Consider the following 18,105-nt stretch of genomic DNA (forward strand, 5'->3'; position numbering starts at 1 on the left):
TTTATAGATGAGGAAACTGAGCTTCATAGAGGTTAAATGACTTTCCTGAAGCCTCATGGGTAAGAGAGATGCAGGATCTCAGAGTCCAGGTCTGTTGTTGCTACAAAAACACTCTCTTTTCAGTCCTCCCCTTAAGAATTATGGGCTACAGCCCTGGCTGGTGTGGCTAAGGGGGTTGAGCGCAGGCCTGTGAACCAAAAGATCACCAGTTCGATTTCCAGTCGGGGTACATGCCTGGGTTGCAGGTCAGGTCCCTCATACAAAAATCTCATCATTTTAAAAATTGTAAAAGTTTCTGCAAGAGGGCATTGTGGGTGAGCATACAGGCAAGTTTAATTCAGATCTATGCAGGGTGACATAATGTAACCATATAAAAGCACATTAACGTGTCAAGTCATGCATTTGTTCAACAGGCACTTTCCAAGTCCTTGCCGTGTGTCAGGTCTTAAGATCTAAAAGTTTGGAGGCAGGATTAGGGCTGGTTGTTAGATTTTATTGGGTTTCACATTAATCAGAGGAGGTTCCCTGACTTAGGCATCTTTTGCCTAAGGCCTCATAGGTACGAGAGAGCCAGGAGCTTGGAGCGCAGGTCTATCCTAGACTAAGTAACCAATAAGAAGCACAGCGACTGGCTCTGAGGCAGTGCTCTGAAAACCATTAGTTCCTGGGCACTGTCCCCAAAGGTCTCTAAATGGACTGGCTTTGAGAGAATCACAGAATATTAGGGATGGTCACAGTTGAGGAAAGTTGAGGTTGACAGTGGGGAAAAGGAGAGGAGCTCAGTGTGGCTAGGTGACTTGTCCAATAGCAGCATCTGGCTAAATGTGATTCCACAGCCTGAAAAGAAAGAGGCCTGAAGAAACTGCATGGAGGGTGGTGGAGGGGAGAGCTAAGGCCAGCCTAGGAGTGGCTCCTGGCAGAGGTGGTACTGCTGCAAAGCATGGATCCCACAAAGACACCCATATTCCCTAAAATGAGTTTATAAAACTATAGCAAATACTAAAACTTTTCATATAGTTCAAAGGATGTCACTTCTAGCATACTGTGAATATTGATGTTTAAATAAAACTACTACCTTGCTCTTTTAAATGTATACATTGGAATCTAAATACTAAAGCAATCTGATATTCTCCATCATCCATTAATAAAATATGTGGACAAGCTCTTCTTTAACAGTGGGAAATTTTACATTATTCATTTTCTCCTTCGGTGTTTCCAATCTTACTGTACTGTATGTTACGCTTTATGTTTTTATTGATATCTTATCCTAATTATTTGTAACTAGTATATGTGTTTTTTAAACATTATAATGCTATATTTCTTGTTGTTGTAAGGCTCTACGTTTTTATTTTCACTCACCACCCACCTCCAGGTGGATCCAAACTCATTACCTCATATGTTGAGGGACATGCCTCTTTCTCAGGGATCAGGCAGGGTGCACAGAATCAGTGTCACTTAACTGCCCCAGGCTTCCGCCTCCTCGCAGTCAGGGCTGTCATTGGTGGCATGGTCTACACCAGGCTAGGGGTGGGGGGAGGAGTAGAGGCAAAATTCTCTAAGTCTTGACATTGTTTTCTTTTGAATTAAGTTATCATTATAATTATTATTCAACTGATCAAAACATAAATATATTACACATTTTCATAAAAATAATTACACATAAAAAATACAATTATATTAGAAATACATCTTTTGATTAGATGCATAGGACTTTTTTTGTTATTATTTTCAACTGGTTCATGTATTTGTGATAGAATGATTGACTGAGACAAAATTCAGCATCAATTCTCTTCCTACATATTTTTTGCTTTGTGTTGATATAAATATAGAGAAACCTTGTTCACATAAATCATTAGATGGAGATGAAAGGTTTAGTATAGCAATGGTATTGGAATATTTGATCCCCTTCAAAATTATATGTCAAAAATGTTAGTGATTTTTTTCCAGTTAGCTAAAACCTGCTTAGGTTCTCAAATTGTATTCAAGTTAAATCATTTGATGTACAAAGGACTTGTTATCTAGTCTTTCTTGTCTTTGTGGGAACTCCAACAGTAATTCCAGTGGTCTCTCTGCAAATTTTTATGCCCTGAAGCAATGCACTGTGGTGAGGGGGGTGTCTCATCATCCAGGTTGATGAGTGCTCCCCCCCCCCTTTTTTTTTTTTTTTGAAGAGAAGCAGGGGAGTGGAAGGGAGCCTGCCCCCTTGTACCTTCTCTTGCTGGTAACTTTTAGGAAAGAGCCAAGGGATGCTGAGGCTTTGGACACCGATTCCCTTAAAACTGTTTGGTTCCTTGTGCCCCTTGGGGTGCACGAACCCTAGTTTTGAGGACTGCTGACCTGAGGATGCTTTTATTTTTCCCCTAGACAAGTGTTCTCTTCCTTGCTGCCCAATGGCTTCTTTGGGGCCACTGGGCCTACAACCCTAGAAGGTGATGGGAAAGAAAGGGAGCAGGCTAGGTCCTCACATGCTGTGCATGGACCATTGACATCTATTCAGTGGGATAAGAGATAATAATAACAGGGAGGAAGTAGGCTTTTTGAGAATTGAGGAGATTCAGGTAGGTTTGGAACCAAAAAGGTAAGAGAAGAGATTTGCAACCTCTTGTAAAAAGTTGTGAAGAGGCTGAGTGAGTCAAGGGCCTTCTTTCCTTCAGTATATTTTATAGGAGCCTACAATGTGTCCGTCCCCGTCCCAGGACAGGGTGTACAAAACACCTGTTCCTGCCCTCAGTGAACAGTCAGCCCAGGGAGGAGGAGGGGGATGAGGAAAGGGAAGAAGTGGGAGGAGAAGGAAAAGGAAGAGGGGAAGAGGAAAGAAAGAGAGAGGGAGAGAGAGAGAGAATTATCAGGCAAATGTAATGTAACGTGGTCATTATATGCGGTGATCAGCACAGGGGGTGCAGGGAGAACCTAGGAGGGGCCCTAATCCTGGAAGGGGGAAGAGTATCAAGGAAGACAGTACAGAGAGAGCAAACTCCCAGAAATAAATTTTCAAGCATCTGGAGGAGCGGGTGCATTCTGGGAATATCCTTGGCTCAGCACTGAGAGATGAGAACAGATCCAAAGGAGTTTAACTAGGAGTGAGGCAAAGGACTGCTCAGTTTCCTTAATAAGTTTTGTAGTGCTATTTTAAAATGTATATGCATATATTATGATGATTAAAAATTAAATTTCAAAACAAATTCCTAAATTTCCCATGAAGAAGAATTTCAATTGATTCACACTCTACTTTCAAGGAAACATAAACCCCCACTTCTTAAGTGTGGGCTGTGTGTAGTGATTTCCTTCCAAAGGGGACAGTCTAAAAGGGGGAAAAAGTAACTTTAAGGTACAGAAAGCTGACAAACACTAACCCAGCCTGGTGATCAAGGTCAACATCAACAGTGAAAGTCATGTTGAAGGTATGTACCTTTGATATGATGTATGACAAATGGTATTTTTCCTTCAAAAAACACATAACAACTGTCGACCATGAAAAAAAGGCATCAGAGAAATTCCAATAGAGAGCATCCTACAAAATACCAGCCCAGCACTCCTCAAAATTACCAAGGTCATCAAAAACAAGGAAAGTCTGAAAAACTGCCATTGTCAAGAGGAATGGGCCTAAGGGAACATGACAGTACACAGAAGGTGATATCCTATACGGTGTCCTGGCACAGAGAGAGGATGTTAAGTAAAAACTAAGAAAATCTGACTAAAGTATAGACTTTAGTTAATAATAATATGTCAATATTGGTTCACTAATTCTAACAAATGTACCATTCTAATGTAAGACGTTCATAATAAGGGAAACTGGATATGAGGTATATGGAAACTACTACCTTCTCACTTTTTGTGGAAATCTAAAACCATTCTAAAAAATAGTATTTTTTAAAAATAAAATACTTTGTCAATTAAATCATTCCTTTTGGTCTGGGTTTCATTCAGTTAACAATTACTACTAAGAGTTAACTCATAGTAGGCATATTATAGGTATAGGCATAATGCTGAGTGATTTGCCTATCCTATAATACTCAAAATACTATAAGTTTTTCTCATTTTACAAATGTAAAAACAGTAGCATGACAAAGCCCATTCATACAATTTTTCAATAAATATTAGTAAGTTAGTGAGTGCTCCACAGGTGTGGGGTCTCTTTAAATTAATACCCTGCAGGTGCCACTGTTTTGATTGAGCTCAATCACATGACCTCTGCCTCTTTTCCCCCAAGCAGCTCTTCCTCTTTCTGGACTATGGTGTCACTACACCATCTGCCAAGTCTCCCAAGAGAAGTCCCATACTCTTCCTCCCCCTACATCTAATTTTGACACTAAGTCCCGTGGGCCCTTCTCAGAAATGTCTCCCCAGGATCTTCCTAGTCTACTCTCTCTTCCTTTGGGTTGGGCCCTCAGCACTTGTCCTCTGCATGTGCCTCAGGTCTCATCCTTTCTCTTGTGGACTCCACCCAAACCATCGCCCATCTTCCTAGAACCCACATCAGATGATCTCATCCTCAGCCAAAGCCTTCCAAGTGCCCATTCAATGGCTTTCTTGAGCTGGCCACAGCCAATCCCATTTCCTATTCCCTAGTGCTCCAGCTTTTCCCCCCAAACATCACTGTTTGCAGGCCTTTGGTCTTGGTTTTCTTGAGGCCTGCCTAAAGCCTTACCCTTTTTGCCCTTGGACTTCAAGTCCTAGGTCAAATTCACCTGCTTTTGCATACCAGTCCTCTCTCTCCCTGGCCCAGCAGTCCCCTTTATCTGTCTCAGGGCAACTACTATCTGGATTGTCAGGGATAGGAGCTAGTGGATCTGTCTGCAGCTGTGAGTTCCATAAGGCACATCTGTATTTCTGTGCTCATCAAAGTTCAAGCTATTCCCCACAATCAGCTTCTGTTATATAAAAGCAGAATGCCCACACTTCATAATTAGGTGCCAGTAAGTGGCCAGGACAACAAAAGCCATAGCATTTTGAGAGGGAGTTGTGGTCCAAGGAGGAGGTGGACTTGAGAGTGACTGTCAGATTAAAGCCACGTTTAGAGTTATTGAGCACATGCTCTATGTTAGACATTATGTTCTAGCAGTGAGCTTTCTTCTCCATCACCTCATTTACTCTTCAAAACAGACCTCCTGGGTAATTATTGTATCTATTTCTGTCATTGAAGAAACTGAAGCTAAGAGCATCACATGTGCAGTGTCACAGCTAATGAGTGACTAGGCAGGGATAAGAGGGCTGGTCTCTGGTTCTTATTCCAAAGTCCAGCCTAAGGGTTTAGTAATGAGTATGTGGAAGGAAACTACTGTAATCACCTCAACAGGGAGCATGTACAGTATCTGTAGCAAGCAAAGCCCACTTAGGCTCCATCCCACACACCCCAGAGAGCTGTGGAGCCCAAAAGGGAGGCTTTGGAAAAAGTGAGGAGATGACTGGAAGGACTCTGTGTCCCTAAGAAACAACCCACCATGCCGATGGGCTCCATGCAGGGGAAACACTGCACAGTCCAGACTTGAGGAATCACCTGGGTCCCCCTTCTCTCAGCTTGCACTGGGAACATGGACAGGGTGCTTGGATTTGAATGTTGCCTCCTGGCTTCCCACGTCCTAGCCACAGGACCTTGGACAAATTGCTCCACTGTCAAACTTCAGTTTCCACTTTTGTAATGTGGGGGAAAGAGCAGTGCCTAATTCACAGGAATAGTGTGTATGCAAAATGAAATAACAATGATTATTAGGAATTTAGCTTGGTGCTTGGCACATTGTCTACTCAGTAAATGTGTTTTATGGTTATTTCACCTTTGGCTGGACCTGTTTGTGTTTCCCTAATGCAGGTAACAGGTGACCTGGGGTGGAGCTTCAAGCACGAAGCAGGGCAGCTCCCTGGCTGGGATCACTTCTCCAAGGGAGGGAACCTGCCTAATGCTCAGCTCCTGCCCTTCCAAGCGCTACCTGTCCATGGCCTGCTAGGACCGGGGCAGCACAGCAGGAGATGAGCTTGAATGCGATGCATTTGAATCATCCCGAAACCATCCCCTCACCCCGCTGCTTGGAAAAATTATCTTCCACGAAACCGGTCCCTGGTGCCAGAAAGGTTGGGGACTGAGTCCTAGCCTATGGGGCAGTGCTCCTGGCGCGGAGAGCGGCTCGCTGCGGCAGGTTACCGGCAGGAGAAGCGAGACCCGGGCGCGACGGGAAGTTATCTTGGACGGAATAACCTGTCACCCTATTCTGGGCCGGGGCCACTCCAGGCCCAGAGAGCCCTCGGTAGGGGCCGGTGAGGGTACAGTTCTCGGCAAGAGTAGCGTGACCACAGAGTGTACCGTGCAAATCTGGCCGCCTTTGAGAGCAAACGGGGCGCTTTTAGTTATTACGCGAGGGCTACCCGTTAAAGCAGGATGGCGGTGCCTCTGGCCAAGAGCCTCCCACTTTAGCAAAGTAGCGTCCATGGGCCCCATAAAGGAACAGACTCAGAGTCGCCTAGGCGGGCGGGAGAGGGAAACCCAACCGCAGTCGCACCCGAACCCTCGCAGTTCTGTCATTTAGGACTCCACATCCGCCTCTAACACTTGTCCCTAGTTCCTGCCAGGGTTTGCAGTCATTTGTTCTCCGCCCCTCTAACGCTGTGGCCACATCTCTGGGTATGCCCCTGCTGTGCCCCAGAGCTTGGAACAGAGCCTGGCACAGTGAGTGCGCTCATTTGTGGACTGGGTGACCTTTTGAACAAATCCATCAACCTCTTTTCTAGCATTAATTATCTATTTATTGGCTCGTCGTCCCTGCTGGATTATGACTGTCAAAGACAATACTGTACTTATCTCTGTGACCCTAGCACATAGCCAGAGGCCTGGCACAGAGTAACTTTTTGTTGAATGAGTGAATGGAAGCAGCCTGGCACCCCTTAGCTGTGCTTTTTCTTCTGGTCTCCCCACACTGAGGAGCCACTACGGAGCAGATTCGAGGCAAGTTAGGTAGCGCATGGCTTCCCACTGGCTGGGGCACCCAGCTCTGCCGCTTTCTGGAAGCTGGTGGGCCCCTGGATGTGAGAGAAGAGAGATCAGGATTGCCTGTCTGTGCCTTGCGAAGGTAGGATCAAGACAACGATTAGATTGAAGAATTGGAGGTTCTCCTGGGGACCTAGGGCAGCAAGCTGTTTAGAAAGGTGGGAGCGGAGCTGGGCAGGGAGTGTGAGCGAGGGAAGCTCGGGCATGAAAGGTGCTGGGGACCAGCGAGGCTGGAGCTGGGTGGCGCTGGGCGTATAGGAGAAAGAGGCTGAGAAAGCCGGGATTACCTCCTAGTGCCAAAGCCCAGAACTGCAGCAGGGAACTGAAAGCAGAGGCTTGTGTTCGGCGGGGCCAGTCCACCACCCGGCTGGTCTTGCACACGGACGCGTCTAGGTCTCCGCCCCGAGCGGAGCCCCCACTTGCACTCCCTCCCGGCTCCCTCCCTCCAAGGAAGCCTGGGTCAGGGCCCCATCCAGCCCGCCGCCCTGGCGACTCACAGCTCGCGACGCCTCCTAGTGGCCGGCCGGGCGAAGCTCCTGCGCCAGCGTCCGGGAGAGTCCGAGTGCCCGGAAGTTACGTTATAGGCACGCGTCCGGGGGGCGGGAGGCGGCCGAGCTGCCTGAGGGAGGTTGGGAACACCTGGGCTCAGCTAAAGGGAGCGGATTATCTCTTGCAGGCGGGAGACGGTGCGGGACTGCGCTTTATTCACGGGGGAGGTCTCCTCGGTCTCCTCGCTCTATAAGACGAGAGCGAGAAGATCCACAGGATTATAAAGAGGAGCAGTCGACGGCGGAGTGCCGGGATCTGTCAGATCTCTGTCTAGGCTGGGGAGTCGCAGGTTCCAGTAGGGACAACAGGGATCCCTAGGGGAAGCCCTGTTGTAATCCCTGGGCCTGGGACGGAGAGTCCTTAAGCCAGGAACCATGGCGTCCATCCTGGATGAATACGAGGACTCCCTGTCTCGCTCGGCCGTCTTGCAGCCCGGCTGCCCCAGCGTGGGCATTCCCCACTCGGGTAAGGCAAGAGAGGGCGCCGCTGCCTCTCCCAGCTCACCTGACACCTGCGGGGTAGGAGTGGGGAGGATGGCTCCAAGAGTTCTGGTTCACCTCCTGGACGTGCAGTTTGGGTCTAGGCCCCTGATTCTCCTCAGGCTCCTTTGGCCCCCACCTGGTAGATGGTCGAAAACTGAAAGAACAGCAAGAAGAGCAGCCGCGTGATCTAGGCACTGCCATTAGGGTCCCTCTAAGAGGGAAGTGGGACCCAGATAAGGAAGTGACTTGCCTACAGGGCCGCAGTTGGGAGAAATGAGAACAGGCGTCAGGATTCCGTGCTTTTCTCACCAGGGCTCTTCTGGAGGTGGAAGGAAGAAAATGGGCAAAGAAACTAGTGAAAGGGGAATGTTGTAGGGGAAGGAATGAACTTTGTCACGGAACAGAGGGAAATGAAGTATTTTAGGCCTTTGCTATAACGGGATGAAACCTGGCATCGAGGGGAAGTTTTTATAGACAGTAGTACAGAATTGGCAGAGGGATCTGAAGTGCTGGGGTATTTTGAGCAATGGTAAAAAGAATGAGAGTAAAGCCTAGAGGGAAAGCAGCTTCAGTTGGTTAACCAACTAATTGGAACAAATTTCCAGGATTCCCTCTACCCTTATTCTTCTGGAGACTCACTGAGAGCATTACTGCATGGGCAGGGAGGAGGGGAGAGAGTGGAACTAGACCATGTTAGTTAAGCTGGGGTTGCTGGGCCAAAGACTGACAGGGGAAAATGCCCCTCCCCCCTCCATTATCACTGGGACCAGTTACATTATGGCAAAACAGCTTCCCAGGGGTTCTAGGAATCAATACCTCACTGCTGTCAGAAGTGTGGGAAGAGCCCAGGACCCCTAATGTAAGGGTGAATAGCAAACTACTTGACATAGTGGTATTAAACTATTTTTTAACCAAGGTCCTGGGGTAGGAATATGTTGGGAAAGTGGAGAGAAGCAGTTTTGTTTTGTTTTGTTTCTGTTCCTTCTCCTTGCCCTTCCTCCATCTCTTCCACAGCCAACCTTTTCTTTGCTCCTTATCTGTAGGGTATGTGAATGCCCAGCTGGAAAAGGAAGGGCCCATCTTCACAAAGCAGCGCATTGACTTCACCCCCTCCGAGCGTATCACCAGTCTTGTCGTCTCCTGCAATCAGCTCTGCATGAGCCTGGGCAAGGATACACTGCTCCGGTAAGTGAGGACCCCAGATGTTTAGGAGTAGGGAGTGGCATGGTGACATTTTGGGACTGTTAATTGACTCAGGCCATTCTGCCCCTCTGGGGAGGTGAAACAGGGGATTTGGGATTTTCAGGAAATATCCTTCCCAAAGAGAACCAATGTGGTAGTTCAGAATCAGGTAGGCCTGCCCTGGCCAGCGTGGCTGAGTTGGAGCATGCTCCCAGAACCGAAGGGTCACCCATTCAGCTCCAGGCCAGGGCACGTGCCTGGGCTGTGGGTTCAACCTCTGATTGGGGTGCATGTAAGAGGTAGCAGATCAGTGTTTCTCTCTCAAATTGATGTTTGTCTTTCTCCCCCTCTCCCTTCCCCTCTCTCTTGAATGAGAATAAAATAAACCTATTTAAAAAGAAAGAAGAAGAATCAGGTAGACCTGGATTCAGATCTCAGCTTTATTCAGATCCCAGCTTTCTTACTTAGTAGCTTCGGAATCTTGAGCAAGTCACCCAGCCACTCTAAACATGTCCCTTCATCTGTTAAAGATAATACCAACCCACAAGTTAGTCACTTGGATCAGTGGAACTGTCTAGAGTCCTGAAATAAATCCACTATAAATGGAAATAATGTATCTTACTACAGCTGGAAATAAATATATAAATAAATGGAAATAATATATGACAAATGTATTAGCAAAATTGTTTGTCTACCTGGGATAAAACAGCTAAGCCTCTGTATCACAAAAATGAATTCTAGGTGCAATAGTTATTTATTTAAGTACAAAAAATAAACGATGTGAATATTAAAATAATATTTAATAAGTTTCTATATTCTTAAGCTGAAGGAAGACCTTTTACTTAAGCTAGAACATCCAGATGCCACAGGAAAAAGATATAATTGATTGCATAGTAATTGCTGTTGTGACAAAACAAAAGCAAGAAAGCATATGAATCAAGTCCAAGTCAAGACAAAAAGATGGTGGGAAAATAATGTTTTTCCACATGACTAACAGTTTACATCCTTCTTTCTTAAAAAGCCCTTACAAATTAATAAGCACGCAATTTAGTAGAGGAGGGAGGGCAAAGAATATAAACAAGCGGTTCACAGAAGAGGAACTCCAAATTTCCATTAAACATCTGAAAATGTTTTAACCTCTGGGGATGCAAATTAAAATCACAGTAAGATGCCATTTTTAAAAAGCCTATCAGATTGGCAAAAATTAAAAACAGTAATATGTGGTGCTGGTGAAGATATACAGAAATAGACCCTCATCCATTGCTGGCGAGAGTATAAATTGCCCCCATCTTTTTGAAAAATAATTGGCAATGTCTATTAAAATTTAAAAAGTATATATAACAGATCCAACAATCCCATTTTGGGGAATATATAACTATAGAAAGAAAAGTACCAGTTTGCAAGGGTTAGATTCAAGGACATTGATTGTAGCATTATTAGAAGAACTGTACTTGAGCTGAATGCTCATCAATAGGAAAATGATGACTAAATTATGGTTCAGCCATAGAATGGAATATTATGCAGTAATTAAAACAGTGAGTTAGAGCTGTATCTGTTGACTCAGTGGAACGCTAATGAACTATCTAAATGAGAAAAGTTATAAATTAATGTGCACACACACATACACAATATGAAGTTGTTTTTGTAAAAATTAACAAAACAACCCTATTTATGTTATGAGCATGGAGAAAGATGTTAACATCAGTTTTCTCTATTGGGAATGATAAGTTTAAGAAGAAAATAACTTTTTCTTTATACATATTTGCATTGATTTCTTTAGTTAGAATGAGCATATAATTTGAAGAGAATTTAATGAAGGAAATATTCAAACAGGAGCATTCCTCAAGGTTATTATGAAGATTAATTGAGATCCTATTAGTTTAAGCTCTTGGCATGGTGCTTGATATATGGAGAGTGCTCAATAGCCATTAGCTACTATTTGTTGTTCATTTTTCACCCCAGAACTCTGAGATACCCCTGCCTGTCTTCCTGGATATACTGGAGATCTGTTGAGCAGAGGGAAAAGACTACTGTTTAGTGCACTTCTCAAAATGAGGTGCGGGAATTCTCGGTTGAGGGTTAAGTAGGACCCTGTATATGTTTCAGGGTTTTATATGTATATGTAGATTTCAGGGAAGAAAGGCTGTGGCTTTCATCAAATTATAAAGAGGACTGTGATTTGAGAAAAGGATCTGCCCTTCTCTTGTCCTGACAGCATTGACTTGGGCAAGGCAAATGAACCCAACCACGTGGAGCTGGGGCGCAAGGATGATGCCAAAGTTCACAAGATGTTCCTGGACCATACTGGTTAGTGGTGGTGGAGGTCTGAGGTAGGAGGGTGGGGAGGCTGAGATTAAGTCACTGCTTGGGTGGGTGAAATCTGAGAGTGGTGGGGGCAAGGAGGAGGCTGAGGGTGGGATGGCAGCAACCTCTAGGACTCGTGTTCTCCCCTATTCCAGGCTCTCACCTGCTAATTGCTCTGAGCAGCACCGAAGTCCTCTATGTGAACCGTAATGGACAGAAGGTACGGCCCCTGGCACGCTGGAAGGGGCAGCTGGTGGAGAGTGTGGGCTGGAACAAGGCACTGGGCACCGAGAGCAGCACAGGCCCTATCCTAGTTGGCACTGCCCAAGGCCAGATCTTCGAAGCAGAGCTCTCAGCCAGTGAGGGTGGGCTTTTCGGCCCTGCTCCAGATCTCTACCTCCGTCCATTGTATGTTCTAAATGAAGAAGGGGGTCCAGCACCTGTGTGTTCCCTTGAGGCGGAGCGGGGCCCTGATGGACGCATCTTTGTTATTGCCACCACTCGGCAGCGCCTCTTCCAGCTCATAGGCCGAACAGCAGAGGGAGCTGAGGCACAGGGCTTCTTAGGGCTCTTTGCTGCCTACACTGACCACCCACCGCCATTCCGTGAGTTCCCCAGCAGTCTGGGCTACAGCGAGTTGGCCTTTTATACCCCCAAATTGCGTTCTGCACCGCGGGCCTTCGCCTGGATGATGGGGGATGGCGTGTTGTATGGAGCATTGGACAATGGGCGTCCTGACTCCCTGCTGAGTGAGGAGCGAGTCTGGGAATACCCAGAGGGGGTAGGTCCTGGGGCCAGCCCACCACTGGCCATTGTCCTGACCCAGTTCCACTTCCTGTTGCTGCTGGCGGATCGGGTGGAGGCGGTGTGCACACTGACAGGGCAGGTGGTGCTGCGGGATCACTTCCTGGAGAAGTTCGGGCCCCTAAAGCACATGGTGAAGGATTCCTCTACAGGCCACCTGTGGGCCTACACCGAGCGGGCCGTCTTCCGCTACCATGTGCAGCGGGAGGCCCGGGATGTCTGGCGCACCTACCTGGACATGAACCGCTTTGACCTGGCCAAGGAATATTGTCGAGAGCGGCCTGACTGCCTGGACACTGTTCTGGCTCGGGAGGCAGATTTCTGCTTTCATCAGCGTCGTTACCTGGAAAGCGCCCGCTGCTATGCCCTGACCCAGAGCTACTTTGAGGAAATTGCCCTCAAGTTCTTGGAGGCGCGACAGGAGGAGGCTCTGGTTGAGTTCTTGCAACGAAAACTGTCCAGTTTGAAGCCAGCTGAGCGTACCCAGGCCACGCTGCTGACCACCTGGCTCACAGAGCTCTACCTGAGCCGGCTCGGGGCTCTGCAGGGTGACCCAGAGGCCCTGAACCTCTATCGGGAAACACGGGAGTGCTTCCGTGCCTTCCTCAGTAGCCCCCGCCACAGGGAGTGGCTCTTCACCAGCAGGGCCTCCATCCACGAGCTGCTCGCCAGCCATGGGGACGCAGAACACATGGTGTACTTTGCTGTGATTATGCAGGACTATGAGCGGGTGGTGGCATACCACTGCCAGCATGAGGCCTACGAGGAGGCCCTGGCTGTGCTTGCCCGCCACCGGGACCCCCAGCTCTTCTACAAGTTCTCGCCCATCCTCATCCGGCACATCCCCCGCCAGCTGGTGGATGCCTGGATTGAGATGGGCAGCCGGCTGGATGCCCGGAAGCTCATCCCTGCCTTGGTGAGCTATAGCCAGGGTGGTGAGGCCCAGCAGGTAAGCCAGGCCATCCGCTACATGGAGTTCTGCGTGAACGTGCTGGGTGAGACTGAGCAGGCCATTCACAATTACCTGCTGTCACTGTATGCCCGAGGCCAGCCAGCCTCACTGCTGGCCTACCTCGAGCAGGCTGGGACCAGCCCGCACCGTGTGCATTATGATCTCAAGTATGCACTGCGGCTCTGCGCTGAGCATGGCCACCACCGTGCTTGTGTCCACGTCTACAAGGTCCTGGAGCTGTATGAGGAGGCTGTGGACTTGGCCCTGCAGGTGAGCCTATGAGTCTTGTTGTCATCCAAGAGGGGCCTGGAGAGCAATAGCTTCAATGCTGAAGGGTTGGAGCAGTGGCTGTGGCTAGGGTGTGCTGGCTTCCCTGGCAGAGAGGTGCTGTAGTATAGAGATTAAGAACAGGGACTCAAGTCAGGATTTGAATTCTGATTCTTCTCCTATGCTGTGTGACCTCAGGCTAGTTCTGAACCTACCTGTGCCTCAGATTATTCATCCACAGAATGGGGGTAATATTATAGTACTTCCCTCATAGGGTTGATTAAAGCACCGTATATGGCCCTGGCTGTGTAGCTCAGTTGGTCAGAGCGTCATCCCAATCTGCCAAAGTTGCATCAACCAATGAATGCATAAATGAGTGGAACAACGAATCGATGTTTCCCTCTCTCTCAAATCAATAAAAAACATTTTTTAAAGGGATTGTATATGAAAAGCACTCAGAACAGTGCCTGTTTCTTAAGGTCTATATACATGCTAGTTATTGTATCATGGTCCCAGCTGCAGAAGCCAAAGATGCTTAGTGACATTTCTCAAATCATGAATTATTACCTAGAGGACTTAATGAATCAGAATGTCTGAAGCTGGGCCCCCAAATCTGAATTTTGATTATGTGTTCCAGGTGAATTTTAAATTCACTGAAATTGAAGCCCCACCATCATATGTAGTAGCTCTTACATAGCTATGACAGAGATGGGCCCATCACTGACATAGGTTCCTATCCTGGCCCCAGAAGCTCCTCGTTTGTTGCCAGGAATGCTGGGAATCCTGCCTCGGGGCCTCTCCTCAGGCCCAGGGTGTCCCTGGGCATCTGTCTCTCCCATGGTCTCTGTTCTGGTGGGGAGGAGGCTTGACCCTAACACTCATGGTTTCCCCACAGGTGGATGTGGACCTGGCCAAGCAGTGTGCTGATTTGCCCGAGGAAGATGAGGAACTTCGGAAGAAGTTGTGGCTGAAGATTGCACGGCACGTGGTGCAGGAGGAGGAAGATGTACAGACAGCTATGGCCTGCCTGGCCAGCTGCCCCCTGCTCAAGATTGAGGATGTGCTGCCCTTCTTTCCAGACTTTGTCACCATTGACCACTTTAAGGAGGCGATCTGCAGCTCACTGAAAGCCTACAACCACCACATCCAGGAGCTCCAGCAGGAGATGGAAGAGGCTACCGCCAGTGCCCAGCGCATCCGGCGAGACCTGCAGGAGCTGCGGGGTCGCTACGGCACCGTAGAGCCCCAGGACAAATGTGCCACCTGTGACTTCCCCCTTCTCAACCGCCCTTTTTACCTCTTCCTCTGTGGCCACATGTTCCATGCTGACTGCTTGCTGCAGGCCGTGCGGCCTGGCCTGCCGGCCTACAAGCAGGCCCGGCTGGAGGAGCTGCAGCGTAAGCTGGGGGCGGCTCCACCCCCGACCAAGGGCTCTGCCAAGGTGAAGGAGGCCGAGGGTGGGGCCGCCACTGGGGGCCCCAGCCGGGAACAGCTCAAGGCTGACCTAGATGAGCTGGTGGCAGCTGAGTGTGTGTACTGTGGGGAGCTGATGATTCGCTCTATTGACCGGCCCTTCATTGACCCCCAGCACTATGAGGAGGAGCATCTCAGTTGGCTGTAGGAGGGTGTTGCCCCTGATGGGGAGCAGGCAGTCAGGACAGCTACTCACCCAGTCGTGGGAAGGCCACATGGTAGTCATCTGGAGACTGTTGGGCTATGGCTATAGGGAGGAGTGGAATTAGAGCCTTTGCCCACAGAGGTCAGTTCTGCATGCACCTGCCCACTGCTCATGCTGTTCAGAGCTGCCTTAGAGCCCCCTGTTACTCCAGGCCATCAGCCTGCCTCCCAGTAGAGGGCACTGGCTGGAGAGGTCCCAGTTCTGATCACCTTCCCATCCCCTCAGCATCTAACAGCTCGTTTTTTCCTTTTCACTCCAAACATATCCTGTTCACCTAGAGCGAGAGCCCCATTCTTCCTTTTCACTCTGTGCCTCTTCCCCCTCAGAGGAAGCCCTGTCTTCTGTCTGCCTCCAAGTCCCAGAAGTGAAGAGACAGCCCCTCCCAAGTCCTGGGCAAGGGGCCTGGGGAAGGTGGTGCTGATGGTGGGTGTGCTCTGTGCACACTGTTTGGGGCTCCACTTTGAGGGGTTCCCTGGGCAAAGGGCCTCATGGAAAAGAGTGGGTGCTGGTAATGGATGGGAGAGCATTAAACTCTGCATTGCACTGGTGGCTCTGGAATTGATGGCTCTGTGTTGATGCTGGGCTGAGTGGTGTGTGAGTGATCTCCAGGAGGGGCTGGGATGCCACAGGGAGGCTGCCAGAGCCCTGCGTGCTTTCAGACCTTGGCCCTTACTTCTTCGCCTGCAGGTGAGATGGGATGAGTTTGCCATCTTCTGCTCCCTTCCTTGTTCCCCAACTCTATCCTCTGACGCCAGGCTTTGGTGGGAAGTTACCACCCACCATCCCTTCTGGGAGCAGGGACTGTTCTTCCTTTTTGCCAGCAGGTGGTGTTGCTCCCCACAGACTCCTTTGCTCTCAGGCAGCTGGAGGTGCTGACTTCTCACTTTTTTCCCTACTGCTTCTTCAGTATGTTTCTTCCCCAGCTGTCCCAAGAATTGTCTGGGTATCTCCACTACCTAACCATGAATCTAAACCCCTCATTCCTCCTCCCTCCACCAGCTCTACACATGCTAGATTTTACACACCCCTCTCTTTGCCAGCCTGGACCTGCGCATTCCCAGGTTCTGTCCGGCTTTGATCCTTCCCTACCACTGTGGCATTTAACTATAATGTTGAGGTCCAACATGGAGGTGAGACTGCCACTGCCACCATTCATGGCATTTGGCAGATAAGTTTTTTTCTGTCTTAGCTCCTATAACCTGCCCCTACCCCAAAATTACACTTCATTAGTTGTGGCTGGTGGCTAAGCCACAATGAAAGATTCTTAGAGCAGAGCCTTCCTATGACATCTGCTGAGCACCCTTTGCTCCAAACACTGCTGTCCACAGTCCATTGCCCAGCTCTACGGGCATGGTCCATTGGCTGCCAGACTGAAAATAACCAGGAATCAGGCCGGGGTCAGGGCACCAGGCTGCTGTCTGCAGGCTTTCCTCTCTTCCCTGCAGCCAAATCCTCTTCCAAGACTTATCTCCTGCAGTCCCGCAGAATCTTGTCCGGCTGAGTTTCCCAACCACTAGAACAACAGCGTCTCTTCAGGGCCTCTGCCAACTTCAGGGCTGGAAGCTGCTCATCTTTGATGAGCCTCAGATTCCCTATCTTCTTCCAGAAGCAAGAGTGGGAGTAAATGTGTGTGTGTGTGGGGGGTAGTGTCTCATTGGTTAAGTAGAGGACATAATCCTGTTCTCTTTCCACTGTTCCAGAAAGATTTGGAGGGCTCCTGGTTCCTCTCCCTGTGTGGCCTAAAGCTCCCCTCACACCTAGACATGCCCAGTAGGGGGCTCAGGGGTTTGGTTGCCCCCCACCCCCACCCTCACCTCCATCAGTGAGTATTAGGTATAAACCTTGGCCTGCCACTGGCATGGTCCCTTGCTTACTTAGAGCAGCTTGGGGCTTCTGTCTGCACATAATGGGTGCCTAATATATGTTAGTTAAACAAACACTGCCTTATTGCTCCTTCCTCTCAGGGGACTTGGCTAAGACAGCCTGGGACGCCCCTGCCCCTTCTGTCCTCTCCTAAGCCTGCCCATCTGGTCTAGGCTGCTTCCTCTTTCCTGGAAAAAAGCCCCAGGCTTCCCTGGCACTGACAGAATGGGGTTCCGTTGAGTCAAGGCAACGGGAAGCCACAGCTCTTAGATCCCTGGAAACCAAGCAATGCCTGGAATGAAGGGGAGAAAGAAGGTGCTTAGGGCCTTGGCCCTAAGCCTGGGGGAGGGCCAGAAAGAGGGCGGGGTGGGGAGTAGCTGCGTGGGCAGGGGCCAAGATGAATGAGCTGCTCCTGGAGCGGTCACTGGAAATAGAAGGAGTGGCCACAGGCAGTGACGCTGGGATCAGGGCAGGAGGCCTGTAAACAAGGAAGCCACCTGGGGGAGACGCAGGGCGGCCACTGGTCCTGGGAGCAGGTGCTTCCTGAGGCCCGCCCTTGAGGAGGCCCTGGGGGGCCGCCCGGTCGAGTCAGCAGCGGACACTAGGGGACGCTGTCTACCGGTTTCGCAAACCCACCTGCTCCCTTCCCCAGCTCCTGGGGGAGTGGCCGTCGGAGGGTGAGCCGGTCCAGGCCTTGCTTACCCGCCCGGTCACCATCCCTTCTCTTGACCCCAAGGCACACTGGCCAAGGGCACCAGCCCTGGCAGGGCGGGCGCGGGGCTCAGAGCCTGTGCAGCCTGGGTGTGAACTCATGTCCCCGGGACCATGCTTCGAAGTTCCTGCCCCTGCCCCCAGGGCTTGGGTCGCAGGCGGGCCGGCACCAACCCCACTGGCTGGGAGGGGGCTAGGAGGCCACCAGGCTCCAGGCTGCCCTGGGCGCTGCCCCCCTGGCGCCAGGGAAACAAAAGGTTAGGGGGCCCAGAGGGAGTTATCTGGCCCCACGGGGGTGGGGGGGAGGGAACAAGAGGGGCACATCTCCTCGCAACTC

The 18,105-nt window shown here is 49.5% G+C and overlaps 1 protein-coding gene across 1 annotated transcript; it reads left to right on the forward strand.

Moving 5' to 3' along the window:
* Window positions 1–7,572: 7,572 nt before the first annotated feature.
* On the forward strand, window positions 7,573–15,743 carry VPS18 (VPS18 core subunit of CORVET and HOPS complexes). Its single transcript, XM_090270431.1, has 5 exons — window positions 7,573–7,990; window positions 9,051–9,192; window positions 11,405–11,496; window positions 11,649–13,519; window positions 14,412–15,743. The coding sequence occupies exons 1-5, from the start codon at window positions 7,900–7,902 to the stop codon at window positions 15,135–15,137; spliced, it is 2,922 nt and encodes a 973-aa protein (XP_090126557.1). The 5' UTR covers window positions 7,573–7,899; the 3' UTR covers window positions 15,138–15,743.
* The last annotated feature ends 2,362 nt before the right edge of the window (window positions 15,744–18,105 follow it).

This window comes from Furipterus horrens, unplaced genomic scaffold (assembly GCF_987537825.1).
Source record: "Furipterus horrens unplaced genomic scaffold, mFurHor1.1.pri manual_scaffold_3, whole genome shotgun sequence".
Taxonomy (NCBI): domain Eukaryota; kingdom Metazoa; phylum Chordata; class Mammalia; order Chiroptera; family Furipteridae; genus Furipterus; species Furipterus horrens.

Coding starts and splice junctions, on each gene's coding strand:
- VPS18 (XM_090270431.1), top strand. CDS start 7,900: ATGGCGTCCATCCTGGATGAATACGAGGACTCCCTGTCTCGCTCGGCC. Junction 7,991..9,050: donor CGTGGGCATTCCCCACTCGG/GTAAGGCAAGAG, acceptor CCTTATCTGTAG/GGTATGTGAATGCCCAGCTG. Junction 13,520..14,411: donor CTGTGGACTTGGCCCTGCAG/GTGAGCCTATGA, acceptor GTTTCCCCACAG/GTGGATGTGGACCTGGCCAA.